The sequence below is a fragment of the Poecile atricapillus genome, chromosome W (genome assembly GCF_030490865.1).
Source record: "Poecile atricapillus isolate bPoeAtr1 chromosome W, bPoeAtr1.hap1, whole genome shotgun sequence".
NCBI lineage: Eukaryota > Metazoa > Chordata > Aves > Passeriformes > Paridae > Poecile > Poecile atricapillus.
The window spans coordinates 22,689,530-22,709,814 of NC_081288.1; the positions used below are offsets into that span (position 1 = coordinate 22,689,530).

The following is a 20,285-nucleotide window of genomic DNA, read 5'->3' on the forward strand; positions in this document are numbered from 1 at the left end:
ACGAGAAGAGACTTTTAGCATCAGCTACATCTTCTTTGGATTTCCCTCAGCCTCACACAACATGCCCCTCAGACAGGAAAGAGCAGCTTCTCTCCTGCAGACCGAGACCTTCGAATTCACTCAGATCACCCGCTGCCAGCTGTAGAACCGAAACCTCGGTTACTAATCCCAACCTTCAGTGCTTGAACAGAAACTCATTTCTTTCTCGCCGCACACCTCGCAGGCAGCAGCGATGCCTCGCCTACCACTAGCCAGTTGAAAAAAAAAAAAAAAAATTTAAAAAAAGGGGATGTGCTACACGTTTCTGAGGGCTCGGCGGCAGAGCGGATGCCCCAAGCGGAGGAGCAGACGCCACCTCCGCGGTGCCCGAGCACCCCTCGGGCGGCGGGCGCTGCAGGCAGGGAGCGCCTCCAAAGGGCTCCCGGCGGAGCACGGCCGGGCCCGGGGCGCCGCAGGAGCGGAGGGGGCCGTGCCGAGCCGGGGCTGCGGCGGAGGCGGCCGCGGGGCGGGACACGGGCGGGACACGGACCCGCCGCCCTCACGTCAGCGCTCCCCCTTCCCCGGCGGGCTGCCCCGGCCGCGCGGTGCGTTGTGGGAGCGGCGCTGAGATGGCGGCGGCCGCCGCCGGGCTGAGCTGGAGGCGGGTGTCCTCCTTCACGGGGCCGGTGCCGCGCTCCCGCCACGGGCACCGCGCGGTCGCCATCCGAGAGCTGCTCATCATCTTCGGCGGCGGCAACGAGGGCATCGCCGACGAGCTGCACGTCTACAACACGGGTGCGCGGGGCGGGGCCGCGCCGCGGGGCGGGCGGGGCGGGGGGGACAGCGGCGGGGCCGTCCCGTCTGCGACCGCCGGTGGCACCGGGCTCCGCACGGCGCCGGGGATCCCCCCCGGGCCTCCCGCCCTCCCCCGGCGCTGCCCGTGGGGGCTCGGCCGAGGGGGCGGCGGGCGGGCTGAGGAGCTGCCCGGAGCCGAAATGGCGGGGCGGGAAATACGCCTGGGCCAGGGGTCTTCCCTGGGGTAGTGCTGCGCCCCGGCTGATGCTGCGGGGTTAGTGCTCCTTCCTGGGGAAAAGCGACCCCGATAATCTCCCGGTTCTGCTTTCCCCGGCTGTCGCGCAGGGGTGCGGAGCCTCTCTCCCCTGGCAGGTCGCGGCTGAATGGCGGCAGGCGGGATTAGTCCCTACGAGTGGCCCGATCCCCCTCCTTCCCTCTGCTGGCGGCAGCTCACGGGAGCCGAACGCGCTGGAATGGGAATCTTGTTTGGAAAAGTGAACGTGTTGGCATCGGGAGCCTTTCCAAACAGGAAGCTGCCCAAGACCGATTTTATTTGTGAAAGATTCGACGCCTAAATAGTTACTGTACCGAATGCTGGATGAGGCTGGAAAACTTGCGTGTAATTTCAGGGCTTGGGCCGAGACGGGAGAGTTCAGTGACTGATCTGTGCTGCTCAGTCAGCCAGTGTTGGCTGCTTGAGGTTTTTCCCGGCAGATTTTTCTCTGATAGCTTTAATATCTACTATGCTTACGTATTTCTGTAATATTTTCTGAAATACTTACGTATTTCTGAGGGGAGAAAAAAAAAATCTCTTAACCTTTCTATTTGGAAAAGTAATCCAAAGAAAACTCTTAACATAGTTATGCCATCAGAGCAGAGGTTCTGACAGGTGCCTTTTGAGTGAGTCTTACCATGACTTGGTTTTTTTCTTCGCAGATTTTCTGTTTAAGATGTTTCCCCTTTGCAGCAGTGACAAAAGGGATCATGACTCAGTTGTTCCAGTTTCTGGACGAGTGCTTGGCCCAAACTGACCTTTTTTATTCTGGGATTTAAGATGCAGGGTTATGACCTGAGCTGCCCAAGTGTGGGATGTCATCCATGGCCCTTGCTATGCATGTGATGATTTTCAAAGAGCTGGCACACATTGAGAGCCTCTTAATCCCCTGCAGCAACACTCACTGGAAGCTTTTAATTTCATACTTCTCCTCTTCATGCTCTTATTAAAGTGTAGGAAAGAGAAGACATTGTCCCCTGTAATTCTTAAATTCCAGAACAGTTTAGGCACCAATGTGCTGCAGCTGGATCAGATGGTCTCAGTTGCTTTTTCTTGACTCTTTGCCTCTCCTCTCCCACATATCAGTGCAGCACTCTGTGGATATTAAAATGGGTCCCAGAACAGTGTAATTAGTTTTTGAATAGGGCTATTAAGTCCAGGCACAGTGCCATGCTGCTGTAGCTCTAATAATTCTGTTTCTAGGGCTAGCTCCCTCTGAGTTAGCGTAGTTATCTCTTTTGTGTGGAGCTGCACTTGTGTTCGTCATTAGCCTCTATTCTTGGCAAGTCTGTTAAATTGCTGGATGACCCTTCATGACTGACTTAGTTACAATGACCTCATGGGCTCATTCATATACTGAATTACATTGATTTGATAGAGGTGTTCGCTTTTCTTTTTATTAAAAAAATATATGATTCATTTAAAACTTAGTGTGAAGCAAATAGCCCGTTCACAGTTATCTGCATATAAAAGGTAATTTTTTAGAAAGCAGAAGTGTTTAAAAATACATGTTTCTGTGTTTGAAATATTTTTAAAATTTTTTTCTGTTTTTTTGTTTTTTACTTTCTACTATAGTTACAAATCAATGGTTCCTTCCTGCTGTAAGAGGAGATATTCCTCCAGGCTGTGCAGCACATGGATTTGTTTGTGATGGTACCAGAATACTAGTTTTTGGAGGAATGGTTGAATATGGAAGATATAGTAATGATTTATATGAATTGCAGGTAGGAAATGTATGAATATGTTTTGATTTTCAAGTCTACTTTATTTATCTGTTTATGAAGAAACACATTTTATTTTACCAACTGCAGAGGAAAGTTAGATGATCTTTGCTCTTCTTCAGAAAGATTTTCTCCATCTTAAGAATCTAAAGTTTATTCTAAATAACTTTGAAATAGAGACTTCCATCTAGTCTAAATAAAGCATAATGTATTTAAAATTTTATTAAGTTTAGCTCTTACACATACCTTTTAATGAATGACATAATAAAAGCCCAGCATTCCCTTAAAAAGAATTCAGAAAATATACAAATGTTAATATTATATTAAGTCTACTTGTTATGACTGACTATAAATGAAATTATTTCTGAATACATTTTTCTTGTCTTCAAGGCAAGTCGATGGCTCTGGAAAAAAGTGAAACCTCAAGCTCCTTCAAACGGATCTCCACCCTGTCCTCGGCTTGGCCACAGCTTTTCTTTGTATGGTAACAAGTGCTATTTATTTGGTGGCCTGGCAAATGAAAGTGAAGATTCAAATAATAATGTTCCCAGGTATGCTGATTTATCTTTGAATTTAATGGCTTTATAAAGAAATTACTAGATTTGACATCTTTGAAAAGGAACATTCTAGGCAGGCTGTCCTGCACACCAGGTTCTCAAAGCTGGATTATTTGTGCAGTGAAAGGGTTACATACAAAGAAGGTTAAATATTCCTTCTGTTAATCCCACAATATGGAACACTGAGTGACAGCTCTGATACTTTTGTAGGGAAACCTGAGTAGGCTTTGGTATTTCTTCTATTATTTTGGGCGATGTTTTTAAGAATGGCTTGTCTGTTCGAATTACCTCAATCAGCAGAGTCTCATGAGTCATCAGGGAATTCATGATGGATGTTTCTTCTGTATTGCTGTGAAAAACAGTAACGAATTCATCTGGAAATTTTTTACAGTAACAGCTGAAGTTGCCATTATTGTCAGCAAACTGTGCTATAATGCTGAAGTTTTATATCCACATTCACCTGCAGTTCAGAACACTTATATCCACTGAGCTATAAACTGGTAATTTCAAGCTCAGTAAACAAGAGGTATCTGGTGTGAATGCCAAGATTCAAAGACCATTATCTAAAAATAACTTGCTGATAGATTCAGCAACAAATGGCTAATTGTGCATTGACCAGCCTGAAGACAGGAGAAAAAAAAAACAGCTTCTTCTCACCTCTGCTGCCTTAAGAGTTGCAGAAATTTCTCTCTAATACCTTTTGTCATCATGTATTTCCCACAGCTTTGCAGTTTATTTTAAGTGTCCATATGTAGCTATTTTTACAATAAATGTTGTTTTCATGTTTCTTTCATGTAATACAGTGTAGCAAATAAGAGAGCATGCTTTCTCAGAAGCAACAAGTTATAACTGTTAATTTTTTTTGTTTTAAATCCATTTTAAATCCAGATTTGGTACTGCCCACAATGCATCAAATGTTTTGAGAGTTTAAAACTCTACACCCTCCCAAGACAGAAGTCTGTATTGTTTGGAAGTGGTCAGGGTTTAAAGCGCACTTCTCATCATGCTTATAAGTGAGTTTTTCATACTTTGACAATAATACCCTAGATATTTAAATGATTTCTATGAACTGGAGCTGCAACATGGGTCTGGCGTGGTCGGCTGGAGTATTCCTGTGACCAAAGGAATCTTGCCATCTCCCCGAGAATCTCACACAGCCATTGTGTACTGCAGAAAAGATGTGGGAAGCCCAAAGATGTATATTTTTGGAGGCATGTGTGGCTGTCGGCTTAATGATCTCTGGGAACTTGACATTGGTGAGTTGGTTTGCCAGCAGAAGTCAGTGCTTACTGGCTGAGGGGAAAAATTATATTATAAAATGGTTTATGGCATGCTGTGGTCCAGGTATTATTGAGACTGACACCGTAATGTTAACTTTTTGTAATATTTGGAATTAAATAGATACAGTATTATTTGCATATATTATCGTCACTGACTATGAGTATTCTGTGAGATGGATATCATAGCCTTTTAAGCACTCTAAAGAAACAAAGCTGAATAACCATAATGAAACCATAATTTATGTTTTCGTTTGTCTGTATTTCCTGCGATTTTTTTAAAAGAAGTTCCAAGTGCATGTTATTTCACCCTCTTTCTTAAAGCAGCCATCTTAAAACGGTGAAATCTAGCTTTGCTGGTACATTCCTTCCTAAAATCCAGGTAGTGAAATATAAACAACAAGATAATTTTTTTTTTTGAGGATTTTATTCTCTTTCTTTTAGAAACCATGACCTGGTCAAGACCAGAAACCAAAGGGACAGTACCACTTCCTCGCAGTCTCCATACGGCCAATGTAATAGGAAACAAGTATGTCTGTTGTTAAAAGCTCAACTCTAGAAAGGTACACCTAGTAGGAGAACAATGATGCTTATCCACTGCTGCTCAGTACAAACATCAGCCCTGTAGTTTCCTGCTATTTCAGTGCTGCTGTAAACTCAAGGGTAGTAAACTGTCAGTGTTTCCATCCAGCAGGACAATCTGCCCAACCCACCAACAGCTTTCTGGGCTTCTTGGAGCACCTTTGTGCATTCTGGGAAAGCCTCAGCTGGGCCTGAGCTCTGTCAGGAACGAGCTTCAGTGCCTCTGTGTGTGTGACACAGATGAGGGTAGCTATGCAAAGAAACTGCTCAAAGAGTAGAACTAGTTCCAGACAAAACTATTCCCCACTATTTTTGTAGTCTGTCCCTCATTACTCCATTTCTTGCCAATATGGTTTGTTTTGGCAGATAGCATTGATAAAATGGATTCTTAAACATGTGTTTCAGTCCATTTTATATCAATTTACAAGCTGGCATGGGGAGAAAGGGGCAAGGGAGTAAAGAAGTATGAAAACTTTATATCTTCTGATCCAACAGCTTAGTTTTTTTTATTTACTTAAAATATTAGCAGTTTGTAGCCTGCATTATATTTTTAAATTTTGGTATCTGAGTTTGATGCCGGTCATCTTATTTTAGCATGACTTACTGTGAGGCCTGCAGTAAAGGATTGTAGAAATTCTGTTGTACATGTGGGATTTTTGGAGAGCATTAGCATGATGGTTTGCTAAATGTTAAGGTGTTAACTTCTGTTTCTAGGAAGTTGTTTGAGGAGTTTCCAGGATTTTTTTGTATGGTTGGGTTTTTCAATCAGTCCATTTGCTCAAAAATTTCAGAAGGTAGATGTCTGCAACTGTACTTCATAAAGACAGTAGATACAAATAAAATTTGCTGTGAACCAAAACTGTAACACAGTGGAAATCCTTTTTGTCCTAGTTTGAGAGAGCACATGTAGCAGATCTAGATGTTAATTGGTGTTTCTTTTCTTTTTCCTTCTTCCCTCTTTTCCTGTATTTCAGAATGTATGTTTTTGGTGGATGGGTTCCACAGTCAGCAGGAGGTGAAATTTCTGCTCCTGATGGCGAATGGAAGTGCACCGGTTCATTTTCTTACCTTAATTTGGGTTAGTGTTTCTGCCTTTCTGGGAGTGCGTATTTGGAATTGATATTTTCTTAACAGAGTAGAGTAACTATTTTGAAGACCTTGAGAAAAGGTTGGGATACATAGTTGTAATCCTGTCTGACTAAAGAAGTTGCTAGTTTTTTGCATGTTACTTGAAAAGTAATATTTTAATTATTATTTTTCTTTGAAGATTCAGCAGGTTTGCTTCTTCAAATCTTTGTTATTACAACTTTCATACTAAGTAAAGTAAATACTCCTTTTTCATTTATGGAAGAACATAGGGGGCAGATTCTGAAACGAGTTTTTTCTAAGCATGGTAGTTCTATCCCTGAACTCTCAACTTCTGATCTATTTGCCTGAGAGAGATAACCAGAGGTCAGAAAATTCAGCCTATATGAATTGATTTTATCTTGTACGCTAATTGGAAAGTGACCTTCTTTTCGTAATATTTCCACTTTAGATACAGTTGTCTATAAAAACAGGTGATTTATTTTCATTATTTCTGAGCAGTTAAGTGTGTTAACATCTTTATGTCTTGTTTTGGAAAACATCTAGAAACTAAATGCTTTGAGTTTCATTTACTAGATACCACAGAATGGATAGGTCTGATCTCAGATTGCCAGGAGGACAAAAGTAACTTGTTACCAGGGCCAAGAGCAGGACACTGTGCTGTAGCTGTTGGCACTCGTCTGTATATCTGGAGTGGTAGAGATGGTTACAGAAAAGCTTGGAACAATCAAGTTTGCTGCAAAGATCTTTGGTACCTTGATACTGGTAAGAGACTTGTACTATGTCTTGTGTATTGTTAACATATGGAAAGTTTGCGTGAAAACATTAAAGCTGTAGCAAACTCGAAGACTATTTACATTTTAAAAATTATTTTTAAGTCATGCTTCATTGCTGGTTTTTTAAAGGCTATTACTTAAAATTAAAAAAATTAGGAAGGCTTAATTAAAGTCTCTGAAAAAACTTTATGCTAAATTCTGTACTGCATGCCATAGTCAGCTGATACAAGATGCTAAAGGCTGTTCTAAACTCAGGGTTCCTGGCCTCTTGTTTTAGTGATCTTTTCTGCTACTACTTCCTTTATTCACCAAATCCCTTCTTCTCTTGGGATCATTGCTGCTGCTGCTTCCTCATCTCTTGGACTGCAAAAAGATACTCTTCAATCTAAGAAAGGACCAAAATGGTCTTGAGATGAAGGGAATTCTGGAGACTAATTACTTTAGTAGCTGCATTGATAGCAGGACTCTGAGATGGTGTTTGGAGAGAGGGAGTTAGAATAAAACTTTCTTTTTCCTGTTTCATTTTTCCCTCAGAAAATGAAAAAGGGTAGCAGGGGAGGGATGTGCTTAAGATTACAGTCTGGTCAGGCATAGAGGCACGTGAGAGGAACAAGCCATTGGCATTAGTCATGCCTAGGCTTCAGCCTGTGCAGAAGTCAGAGCAAAAGCTCACTTCAGCTACACAGAGCAAGCAGAAAGGAAGAGAAATAATTTGGGAATTAGAGGAATATGTAAAGCTTTAGGAGCCAAAGAGCTACCTGCAGCATTTCAGGAAAGCACAAGGATCTCCTGTCTCTGTAATCCCTACAATGATGTAGCTAAAACCCAAAGGCCTACTGGCAGCAGAAGAACCATTAAAAACAAAGCATCAGAACTGGAGCATTTTTGAACACTTTGAAAAGACACTTCATAATTTTCTGACTTGGCTTGCCACCTTTTGACAGTTGTTTCTTGTTGAATCTGGTATATATTGTACATTAGTGAAAAAGGAGCAACTGATTTTACTTGCAATATGCAGCTATTGACTAAACTGGTAAGGGAGGGCAATTTCTAACATGCCATCTGTGTTTTATTGGTTTCTTGCAGAGAGACCTCTAGCACCATCACAGGTACAGCTGATCAGAGCTACAACCAACTCTTTTCAACTGAAGTGGGATGAGGTACCTACAGTTGAAGGATACCTTCTTCAGTTACATGCTGACTCACCAGTGCCACCGGTGGCTGGAATTCCTGGTACTGGTGTTCCTGAGACATCAGTGCTGAGTTCACAAGGTAGCAGTCAGATCACATTACACTAATGTTTGTGCACAGGCAGACTGGAGGGTTGCAGAAATAATAAATATGAGTTTGGTTTTTAAAGAAGCATTCTGTGAGAGAGGGTGAGACCCTGTTTCTTTGGTTATTCTCCAAATGCCTGCATCATAATTACGGAAAAACCCCTTTCACTTGTTTCTGTTGATTTTGGCCAGCTATCTGAATTATGAAGGTATTTGTAGAATGCTGGGCACAAGTTGAGAAAGGAAACAGTGAGGAAGAGATTTTATTTGAATGTTTGGTCATACAGTTTCATTTCAGACTTACAACAAAGTTTTCCTTCAAGCAACCTTGGCTTCCCTCTTCCTTACTGAAATAAATTAAAACAATCATAATATTAAGTTTTACATAACTGATGGGAATTTGCTTTTGTTTACCTGTAAGGTGGCTGTTCTCTCCATCAGAGTCCACAATCATTGCCTAGCGTACCTTATCCAGAAACGAAGGTGGATCATCCCAGCCAAACAAATAATCTCATTCCTAATAATGTAAGTGTAAAGTGAAAAATGCTTCAGTATGGGAAGATAGTGAACTGCCAGAACACTTTTCTCAGTTTTAAAACTCCCTGCATAATTTTTAGGTCTTAGAAAAAAACCCAAAATAAAACAAAAAGACAGACACCTGCTGAAGTAGTTGTCTGTTTTCTTACATACTTTTTGCTTTTATGATTGAGAGACAATCTTTCAAGTCCTCTTCTTGTTAATGCAGAAAGGGATTGCAACTGTATTGTCTTCCACAATGCCATCTGGGAGCCTGCCACCAGTAGGAATACCATTCATCCTCAAAATGTTGGTTCCCATTAATTTGGGGAGCAAAAAGAATAAGGCATATTCCTTCTTTGTTAGTCCAGTTTAGTTTTATGCTAGTCTGCTTAGTTGTAAGTTCCTATAGCAGGTTAAATCCAGTTCTTATCTGTCTGGTGTGCAGTTATGCATGTTCCTCTGTTTCGCCAATTTAACAGAAACAGTGAGGAACAACTGTGGCAGAAGGATCCCATTTTTAGAACTTTGGACCTTTTCTTTGTGAAGTCATAGATCATAATGTATTCCTCGAGAAAATACACATAGAAGTACCATAAATTTCACTAAGAATAGAAATATAACAAGTACATTGTATCAGGAAAGCAAAGGTTGAAAGGCTGTAATTGTCATTTTCCCCATCTCTGGTAGTCCCCCCAGTAGACTAAATATACACAGCAATGAAATTCCATGTAATGATAAAATTTAGTGTGACTCTTCCAAGTCAACTCAGTGTTTGAGTCTTTGTTTTATAATGATCAAGGTAAGGATTGAGAGATTGATTTCTTGGTCTAATTTAAAGTGCTAGGGGGAATTGTTGAAGGAGTTTATATTGTTGTTTCTGAGCGAGCATTTTCATGCTGTGTTTGCAATTGAAATTTCTGAACTTTGCAGTTTAACATTAACAAATGTGTTGTTTTGGTTAGGTCCAAGTTGCCCTTTCATCCAGTTCAAAAGTAGAAGGAAAAGAAAAGGTTGCAGCACCTGAAAATAAGGTTACACAGGAGACTATGAAAAACCATGCAGATGCTACAGGATTCAAAGAATCAAATGCCCCTTCTCTTTTGCCTGTCTGTACTTCAAGTAAGATGACTATAGAAAAAAAAAGTTTCAAGTGAGAGTTAAAATTCATCTCAAAAACATAAAATAAGATTGTTTCTGTTTTGTAATTTAAAATTATTTAAGTGTTCTTTAAGGTTTAAAAAACCCAATTTGTGTTAGTTATTACTGAATGTATTTTTAGAAAATAAGAAGACAATTGAAATCTTAACTTGTTTGAAATGTTGCAAGGTACATGAAATTCTCAACATATTCATTATTATGATGGAAAATCTGCCTATTTAAACATAAATAGCCATTTTTTAAAATCAAGTAAAAAGGGACAGATGACATTTTACAACATTATGGTGATAGTAACTGCAAACTGACACTGTGTCTGTCTGTTAGCAGTCAAAAGCTATTGGCTGATGTAAAATTTCAGGCAATGTAGAGACAAGCATGTTTTTCTCTGACTGTAGAGGAAGTAAAAGATGACAAGGCTGTGATTTATGCATTTCACGGAAGTGCCTTAAGTTCAGTGTAGTAAATCCAAGTTTAATCACCTGATCTTTATATTTGACTTAAATGTATTTTATGGGTACTTGGATTTTTATTTTCTTCACAGTGTAATTTAATTAGATGTGGAAATTTTGGTTCTTGTTGCTAAGTGAGAAACAGACTTCTAGAGGGGTTATCTTAAATTGATACAAATCTGTGATACTGATTTGTGTGGATGCTTTATTTTAGTAGGGTTTTTTTTCCAAAATTAATTTTTTGTGACCATATACATAGAAAACAGTAAGCTTAAACTAACTGTTTGCATACATCTATTTGTGACTGTGGAGACAGATTTCTGTTCAGTTATAAACCTGAAGTAAACATTAGCAATCAATAAAATCAGATCTGTTCTAACCTAATTCTGAGCTAAACTCAGGCTTTATATGAAACTAAATCTGTTAGACCAAGAGAGATTTGAGATTTGTTTTGTTACCAATACTGAATTCTGGCTAATATTTTCTTTTTTTTTTAAGGTGCTCAGACATCAGCAAATGTAGGTGAATTACATGACTTGGACAAACAAAGTGTAAATCCTGATGCTTCTGTATCCAGTACTGTCTCCAGCACACAAACTATGGTAACCCAGCAGGCTGTTAAAACTGAATCATCAAGTACAAATGGGGCAGTTGTTAAAGATGAAACTTCACTAACAACATTCAATTCAAAATCTGAAGGTTTGAAATGTGTTTCACATACTGTATTTTGAGCCATATATTTTTAAGGCCATCAGAGTTCCTCTAGTGTAGTGGGATTCCCATCTTGAGTAGTACCTGGGATGTAGATAGGGCTTTGGGAATTGAAGACCTTGTGCAGCCTGGATGATCTCTGCTAGGATTTATACATCTTTTAATTGGGATATTCCTTCTATGCTTTTGTAAACCACCATGTTTCCTGTAAGCAAATCTTTAAAATCTTCATTTATGCAGAGGTCCATTTCCTAAATATCAGTGGTAGCCTGTTTTGGTGCTCATTGCACATTTGCTTTCATTCAGTGCTTGTCTATTTAGTCAGCAAAAGACTAAAATAGTAACCTTAGATGATTTGGATTTTAAGTAACTGACCTCTATAATAAATATGCCTAGTTAATGCGGCCAGCTCATTGCTGGTCTAATGTGCTGGCCTCTTCACAGTCTGCTGGAAATACCCAAAATAAGCAGCAATACAGAACATAAATGGATAGTTTTTCAAGTTTTGTTTTTGACAAATCTCAACAGGCTGTGCTTATTATTGTTCTGAGTGTTAACTGAAGAACTGTATTCTGATATTGATGTTGTGTGTATAGTATAATTTTTACCAAGCACTATTGTATTTTAAAAGCAAAACCCAGGAACACATGCATAAAATACTAATACTCCTTTGTGTTACTCATGTGCTTAATTTTTTTTCCTTTTAATTACATTTTAAATTTAATGAATGCTCTGTTCCCATTTGTTAGGATTGTTTTAACTGCTTATGTTTGAAATTCAGACTGCATTGATGTCAGAGACAATGCAATCAAATTAAGAATTCACACTTAGACTATTCATACAATGTCCCCAGTATGTGCCTCAATCTGGTATTTAGATTATTTGTTCACAAATATTTTATATCGATTTCATAGTCCTGTCAGTTTTTAGGATTTTCTGAGTCCTGACTTCTGTTTGCATTATCTGTAGCAGCCTCCAATGCTAGACTCTTGGAATTGTTCTGGGAATATGAGAGAAGCCAAAATTAGTTTGTATTATAAATAGAACTGCATGCAAAAGAAGTCTGAGATGTTCTTGTGCAACAAATACTTGTAAATGGCTATTGAGGTCAACTTTAATACTGCGTGGGTTTTGTGTTAATTTTTTTCTACTGCTGAAGTTTTTAAAATTTAACATTTTGTTTTTAGCTGCTGAAACTGCTTTTGCCATGCCTTCAACAAGGGTCAATACTGGACAGACAAATGATTCACACTCTTCTGTAAGTCTGAAAAAGTATTATCAGATTGCTTTACCTATTGTTCTGTTGATTAGTTGTAAGGGCTGTTCTGTTTTCCTTTAATTATATTTCTGAAAGAAAAGCAATGTTTATTTTGAGCTTGGAGTGAATAATAGAGGGGTAAACATTTCTGTTGTAAAGCTAATTGCATTTTGTGAGTTAGATGTGAGTCTAAGTAGCAGTTGTGTAGTTGGGAGGAGATCCAAGTACATGTTTCAGCTGTTGAATCATTTTTATCAACTGGCACAGTGGAATGGTCTCTGCTGCATGATGTGAAAAAGTTTTTCTGTATGCACAACTGAATTTAAAATTAAGTATGTATTAGATCAGACTAGTGTTAGCTGATGATTCTATAGATTTGAAACGTAACTTAACTGACATCTTGATGTTTTTCCCTAGAGGAGATGGGGACTGACTATGCAAGCTGTAAATACTGCCTGAAAAAGTAAATGCTTCCTATTTCACCTGCTTACAACTTAATACACAAACCCAAGGTGCCACTGTTGCCACCAAAAGCAAGGGACGAAGGGGAGAAGCAGCTGCTAATAACGGGTTGGGGTGCTTCTGCCAAGAGCAGCTGCAGCTCCTGCCCCATTTCCATGCTAGCAGGATCATGGCTGATCTGTGCTGGGCACCTGACTCTGCAAGTGCCCTCCCTGGTGCCTGGAGATGAGCAAGAAAGCCAGTTTGTGTTTCTGGGTCAGTCAGGAGCAGTTTGCACACCCTCCATCCCCATGGCCCCACGCCATAGCAGAGGGCTGTTCTCAGCTGCAGGCGAGTTCCGCAGTGCCTGACATAGAGCACGTGTGGGGTTGAGGTGCAGCTGAGCCCCAGGGGGAGCTGCTGATGTTGAACCACCTTGGGAAACTTCTTGACCTCTGAGAGAAATTAACTCACAACTACATGCTGCTACAGACACCTAGTTCTACAGCTTTAAGCTTCTTCCCCTGCCTGTTCAGAACATCAGATGCAACATCCCAGGTGTTGCTTTTCAAATGGCAGACTGTGTCTGAGTAACTGTACAAGAGCCAGTTGGTTTTGCACAGTATTTTAATAGTACATGCATATTCATTTGAAGCATAAGAAAGCAACACTGGTATAAAAGGGGGTTGTCTCTTACATATACTAGAGCCTTGACATTTTTTTCCATGGCATTGAAGTGTGGGTAATCTACCTGACGTGTTCTTCAAATACTAGAGAGCTCCCCAGAGGCCGCCAGCACCGGTGAAAACCAGGGACCGCCGGTGGTATGATGTGGGAATTTTTAAGAACAACAGTGCTGTGGTGAGCCAGTTCTACCTGCTGCCAGAGGAAACACTGAACATCAATAGCAAGGTAGCTGCTGCTTCTCTGATGTAACTCACATGTACCTATCTCAGAATCTGTTGCTTATACAGTTCACAACAAAATATGGGATTTCCTGATACTGCAGCAGAATCTGGTGCTTGTAGGAGTTTTGTATTTTTTGACCAGTTTCTCACCTCTTTTTACTATTTCCTAATGAATTTTCTTTTGTTGTTTATGTATGATAATACAAAATATCTTATTTTGCTATTACTAATTCTTACATTATTTCTTGCCTTAGGAAACAATTTTAAACTTGCTGAACTTTCAAACCAGTCAAATTCTTAAAAACTGAAAATCTCCCAATTTCTTAATATGTTACTGCAGTCCAGCATTGAAATGTTTCAGTTTCTTCTCTGTTCTCAGAATCTTTGCATAAAAATTGTTAAAGATACTTATAAAATATAGGTTAGGCTGTTTAAAAAGTCTAGATATGGAACTATAGTGATATTGGTATTAGACCTTTCTAACTTAATGTTTGGTACATGTAAGTTGATACAAGTAAAGTATGAGTGGGAAACTTGCAAAAATGTAACAGGTGTGATGGTAAAAGTGTAAATTAGTGATATCCTAATTAACTAGAAACAAAAATTGTGTGTCTTCTTGAGACAGAAACAAAAACAACAGAAACCTTTTTTTGAAAGCACTTCACTCTAAATATTCTGTCTTAGTTTTAAAGAGCACTGTACATTGTACAGTGTTTACATTGATTGCATTGATTGGTTCTTTCACATTATTCGGTAGGAAAATAGTTCCACTGTAAGGATCAGTGATGCATCAATGCATATATTAATCATGGAAGTATGGTAGTGCATAATGTTTCAGAAAGCTATTTGTTACTTACAATGCTTCTCCTTAAAAACATTTTGATTACCTACACATTGAACTGTAGCTCCTAATGTTAGGAATAACTGCTTTTGAAATGAAAATATTTTTTAGGACTGAAGGTTATGTTAACTAAATCATAATTTATGTAGTTGTAAATGCTGCTTTGTTTTAACTTTACTGAGTAAAAATAACCACAAGGCACAGTTTAATTTAAATGACTGAAAAAATGGGAAATCTTTTGGTCTTGAGATGTAGTCTCACATAGCATCTTAGAAGAGCTGTTTTGAGGTCAGATAATATTGTGTCAGTCAGAACCATAAGTTCTGATGTAAGTCCAGCAGTATTAAATAGATTTTCAGTTTCAATTAAACTTAATTAATCTCAGTTTAACACTTCATACTCTTTTAACCTAATTGTGTTTATAGTATCTTAAACATTAACACAAGTTTTGCTTTATTTTCAGGCGGAAGGTGCAGATGTACCAGACTACAGATTACTTAAGAAACAGGATCTGTTTCCAGGCACAGTGTACAGGTTCAGAGTTGCTGCAATTAATGGCTGTGGTGTTGGGCCTTTCAGTAAAATCAGTGAATTCAAGACATGCATTCCAGGTTTTCCTGGAGCTCCTTCAACAGTCAAAATCACCAAGGTGAGAAATATAGGTAATTCTGATGTGTAAAATTCTGGTCATCGGTATAATCTCAGAACTCTCGGTTATAGTTGGTTTTATTTTTAAGCTTGAATTGTCATATAAAATAGTACCCAATGCTTACTTGGTTAACTCTGCTCAATATAATATTCTTTAAGAAATTTGCCAAAAAGAATTATTTTAACAGTTAATCTTCATGTTAGCAGATAGACATTCAATCATCTGGCAGTCTCCCAATGATTTTCTAGTCTTGCATCGTTAAATCCTTAGGGATTCTTAAAAAACAGTCAAAAGACACATCCTTATCTCCAGTGTGGTGATGATAGGTTAGAATTTTCAGATAATATTTAGAATTTGGGGTTTTTTTATATTGTTTATATATTTATGGTTAGCTACATGCTATCATATTTTTCTCTCTTTCTTCAGAGTGTAGACTGCATTCATCTTTCTTGGGAGCCTCCTGCTTCACCCTCTGGAAATATTTTAGAATATTCTGCCTACTTAGCTATCCGTTCCACGCAATTACAGGAAAATCCAAGTCAGCTTGTATTTATGAGGATATACTGTGGTCTCAAAACTTCCTGCATAGTGACTGCTGCCCAGCTTTCCAATGCCCACGTGGATTACACCTCCCGGCCTGCCATAGTGTTCAGGATTTCAGCCAAGAACGAGAGGGGCTATGGCCCGGCCACGCAGGTCCGGTGGCTTCAAGGTAAAGTCACTGTCACACACAGCATTTGAGTGGAGCAGGAGCTGTGCATGTCTTCCAAAACCAACACAGCACTTATTGTATGTGAATTTCTTGAAATGTTGTTTTGTTCCATTTTATGTAGTTTTAGTTGTTTTATGCAATTCTAGTTGTTGCTTCCGACTTTCCTAGAATTCACTTCAGTTCAGAAGTTTTTCAGTCTAGTAAGAAGAAATCCAGTTATGTGCTTCATGTACATGATATACAGTGTAATCAGGGATTTTTTTCAGTCTTCTCAACCTCCTGAATGGAGGAAAAATTCCTTTGGGTGATGTAAGGTGCATTTTTGTGATGCACATACACTTTAAAATCTGTTACAGCCAGAAGAGGTTTTATCATCTTGTCCCTGGGCTTGAATTTTGATAGGTTCATGATGATTTGGGGATGGGAATGGATCCACTGGAAATAAAATTAGTGTTAGCCTGGTCAGTTCTGGCTTGCCTCATGAGTAAGCCAACTTGGGTTCTCAAGTTTTGCCTTCTCATCCTGCTCTCCTTCCCATTTCTGGCTTACCTTTGTTGGGAGCTGGCACTGCTTAACAAGAGGTGCTGTGGGCACAGAGGAAGGTAGGAAGGGCAGGGTGCCCATCCCCTTGGGCAGCAGGGAACTGTGCTGCAGGGGTAGCAGCACAAGGGTGACCTTGGTGGGCTGGGACCCACCTGTTGAGCACTCCACTCCTTGGTTTCTAATATATGCTTTTCTAAGATGGGAGTAACAATGAAGAAGAATGATGTTCAGTATTTCAATGCTGTTTTAACCCTTTAATTGGCAGGGGTTTTGACCATGATCTATATCCTAGAACTCTGAAACAGTGTTGAAAATGTTTGTACACCATGTAAAATCATGCAACATTTAACAATGTTTCCTTCTTTTTGCAGATATGAAAACATCAGGCTCAAAGTAGAAGCGACTTAATAAATCTCAAGTTTCGAATGTAGTGTTTAATGTAACTCTTGTACTATTTGTAAATGCTACAAATATTTTATTTTTGCATTGTTTTTATCTTAAAAATATATAACCTTTTTTACGTTTGACACATCAACGTTATAGAGCCTTGCTCAGGTATGAGTATCATATAGAAAATGTATGAGAGATGGTGGGGTGGAGGATCACACTCTATCCAGCAGCTCTTTTTGGTAGTGATAAGTTAAAAAGTAAAGAACACAGAATTTCAAACTAAAAATGAATAAAAGAATTGGCACAAGTAGTAGTATTTGAAGTAGAGTCCCCGTGATTGCTATAGATCTTGCATAGGTAATTCATAAGATTTGGGATATGAACAAATTCTGTTTGGTTTCGGTTCCCTATACCACATTCTTCATTGTGGTGCCTGAGTACAAGGCAAAAATTTCCAGTTATTATATAGTAACTTAAAATGTATAAATATTTTAATATATACTTTTTTTGTAAAGAAATGATTTTTTCTACTATTTGTAACAAATATCTTAATCTTGAAAGATATCCCCTGAAAATTTAAAAGGAAAAAGATAAACTTATCCACTGCTCTTATTACAAAAAACGCAAATTCATTGTAAATGCACTACTATTACTTAAAATAATCCTTTTGTAGTTGTACAAATCTAAAACTTGTAAATACCAATGTTTACAAGAGACCTTTCTGGTCTTGTATTAAAACTTCCATGAGATTCATTCTCCTTTTTTTTTTTTTTTTTAAATCCATATGCTTTGCTTTTAGCATATGCTTGCTTTTTGCACTAATAATAACTTACCTCATTCCTGTGTTAGTAATCACTTGTGTTGCTTCCATAATGTTTCTGTAAAACTTCAATCTGAAAATTTTAACCAAAGTTTAGAATACATGGTAAGCAATTTTGCACATGTTATATGGCAACTTTCAACATATTTATTCCAGTTAATCTTCTTAAGTGCTTGTTTGCTTTACCAATATATTCTACCAATCGAGTTCAGTATCTCCCTTTTACTATGCATCATTTTACATTAACTAGCTAGCTGATAAAATCAACAAGCATTACTTCTAGGAATAGGTTGATCCATTCCTATGCGAAAAGAAAAACAGTTGTTCACAGTAGTGAAATAAAGGTAAACATTTTAAATGCTATTTATGTATCTATATATAAAACTATGTTTACCAAAGTGTAGAGGAAAATGGCTGAGTTGGACAAGGTCACTAGGTGAATAGATTGAGGCACCTAAATAAGATTTATTTTAAAATAAAATCTAAATTATTTACTGTGCAATGAAGTTTATACTTTGCACTTTAATTTTGCCCCAAATGCCAAAAGATTATACATCAAGGTAGAATTTCTTGCCTCTTCCAGTTAAATTTGTCTTAAGAGCATTTGTAAATATATAAACTAAAATCAATGATGTGCCTGGTTTGGTGGGAGAAGTATCACTAAAATGGTAGAGATTTAGCAGCAGCTCAAGTATCCCAGAGCAGATTTAATAGCCAAGCATTGGCTACCCTGAGAATCAGGGTTATAACGAAGTGCTGGTACAGCCTTAATTATTGCAATGCATCACATGCTCCAATAGCATCTAGAAAGTGCTGGGGACCATAAATGGCTATAATAGTGTTAATTGTGGCACAGGAGTAACACATGTGGTTTGACTCCAGAGAAAAATCATGTGTTTATGGCAGTAACAGATATCCCAGTTTCACTTTAAACAGTGTTTATAGTATGAATGTATAGGACTTTTCCTGAAGTTAACTGGCTTTAAGATATTTGTGTTTAAATGGTCCATTTCGTCAGGTAGGATCTCGCTACCAATACTGTCTGATAACTAAAGTACCATACACATGAACTGTCAACTAGAAGAATAGAACTTGGTTTTTCTTATTAGTACTGTGAAAGAAGCCTTTAGAGAAAACACTTGTGGCTTTGATTTTGTTGGTTGATAGCTGTGATTGTAGAGTTGTTATTTAAGAATAAAACCTGTTGGGTGTGTCTGGGTGGAGTTTTTTTGCACTTGGTTTCACATGCTTTGCACAATTTCTTTTTTCAGTGGGTATGTCACGACTACCAAAGGGTAAAACTGTGGCGTTTTCAATGAAAGTATAATTTCCTTGTGAGTGTGCTTTCTTCAGCTGACTTGACGTAAGGTGTCACTTTCTCTTTTTCGTCCAAGTTGGGTAACGTTGAATAGTGATCATATGCAACTCTTCAGTTGCTCACAGTTTTACTTTAAACTGAAATTGTGGTACACACTGTAAAATACACTTTGTGGTCTGTTTTTAGAACTGTATTTATAATGTCTAAATCCCACCTGTTTGCCTATCAACTAGATATCAGACAAATATTGATTGTTCGATTTTAAAGTTTAGAGGACTGTTGACACCAGCTCTTTAAGACTCCATGTTATCCATTTATTTCAGATACTGCTAAAGGACATGTAACAGAAGCTGAAATCTATCAGATTACAGTATCCATATTGTAGAAATGTCTAGGTTTACTGAACTCCTTAGGGAGGTTGTGACTGTAAGCATAGGACAGTCATGCCAGTCATGGCAGACACTGCTACAGCTTCATCTTCAGAATGTTCTTGTGAAAGTGGAAATGAAGTGAACAATAACCTACACTTTGTGTTTTCAAAGTAATTATAGCAATATCTTTTGAATGTAGTTTGGAGTAGAGCACATGATCATGCCATAAACTCTGAAGATATTATAATAAGTATTACTGTTGTTATCTGATTATTTCAGGATAGCAAATTTGACGTGAACTTAGTCTTACAGCCTGTTACTTAATGACCTCTACAAGGAAACTGACATTTTGTACAATACAAGTTGATTAGTCTTATTTTGAAGCATTGTTTGTTCTTTGTAATAAAGTGGTTGTCCTATCAAACGCATTGTAAATACTGAAGTGTCTGTTTTTTCAGCGGTGTGCGTGTACAAACTTGGAATTTCTGATACAGAGTGAGTAAATTTGTCAAATTGGGGAAGAGGGTTAAATGATAAGCACTGTCATAATACTATTACTCTTCCATAAATATTGTCTCCTAAGTTAATTCTTAGTTGCCTCATGAGCTTTTTCCTTAGCTGAGGTTCTCCAATATCCCTGTCCCACCTTCTGCAGTTGCTGTGCACTCACCATTACTCTGCCTCCTTCCATGCCTTTGTGACTTGCAGGCTGTGGCCTCTGAATTGAAATTTTGACATTATTTCCCCTGTCTGTACAGGGGTCCTGTTGCTGTTGACAATGAGTGACAAAGAGTTTGGTGTTGCTCTGTTGCAGTTTGTTAAAAAGATGTGTGAGCACTTAGTGTGCTCAGATGGCTTCTACTAAGGATTTGA

The 20,285-nt window shown here is 38.7% G+C and overlaps 1 protein-coding gene across 2 annotated transcripts; it reads left to right on the plus strand.

The window, feature by feature from the left end:
• Window positions 1-592: 592 nt before the first annotated feature.
• LOC131592015 (host cell factor 2-like) lies at window positions 593-20,274 on the plus strand. Of its 2 annotated transcripts, XM_058863232.1 has the most exons (16): window positions 593-774; window positions 2,624-2,772; window positions 3,160-3,320; window positions 4,374-4,582; window positions 5,048-5,132; window positions 6,160-6,263; window positions 6,848-7,036; window positions 8,134-8,319; window positions 8,746-8,849; window positions 9,806-9,962; window positions 10,949-11,149; window positions 12,349-12,419; window positions 13,635-13,772; window positions 15,073-15,258; window positions 15,685-15,970; window positions 16,885-20,274. In XM_058863232.1, exons 1-16 carry the CDS (start codon window positions 609-611, stop codon window positions 16,908-16,910), a joined length of 2,418 nt encoding a protein of 805 aa, XP_058719215.1. In that variant the 5' UTR covers window positions 593-608; the 3' UTR covers window positions 16,911-20,274. The 2 variants fall into 2 exon arrangements, with proteins under 2 accessions (XP_058719215.1, XP_058719214.1); XM_058863231.1 differs by lacking the exon at window positions 16,885-20,274 and having other exon boundaries at window positions 15,685-16,873.
• Window positions 20,275-20,285: the final 11 nt, after the last annotated feature.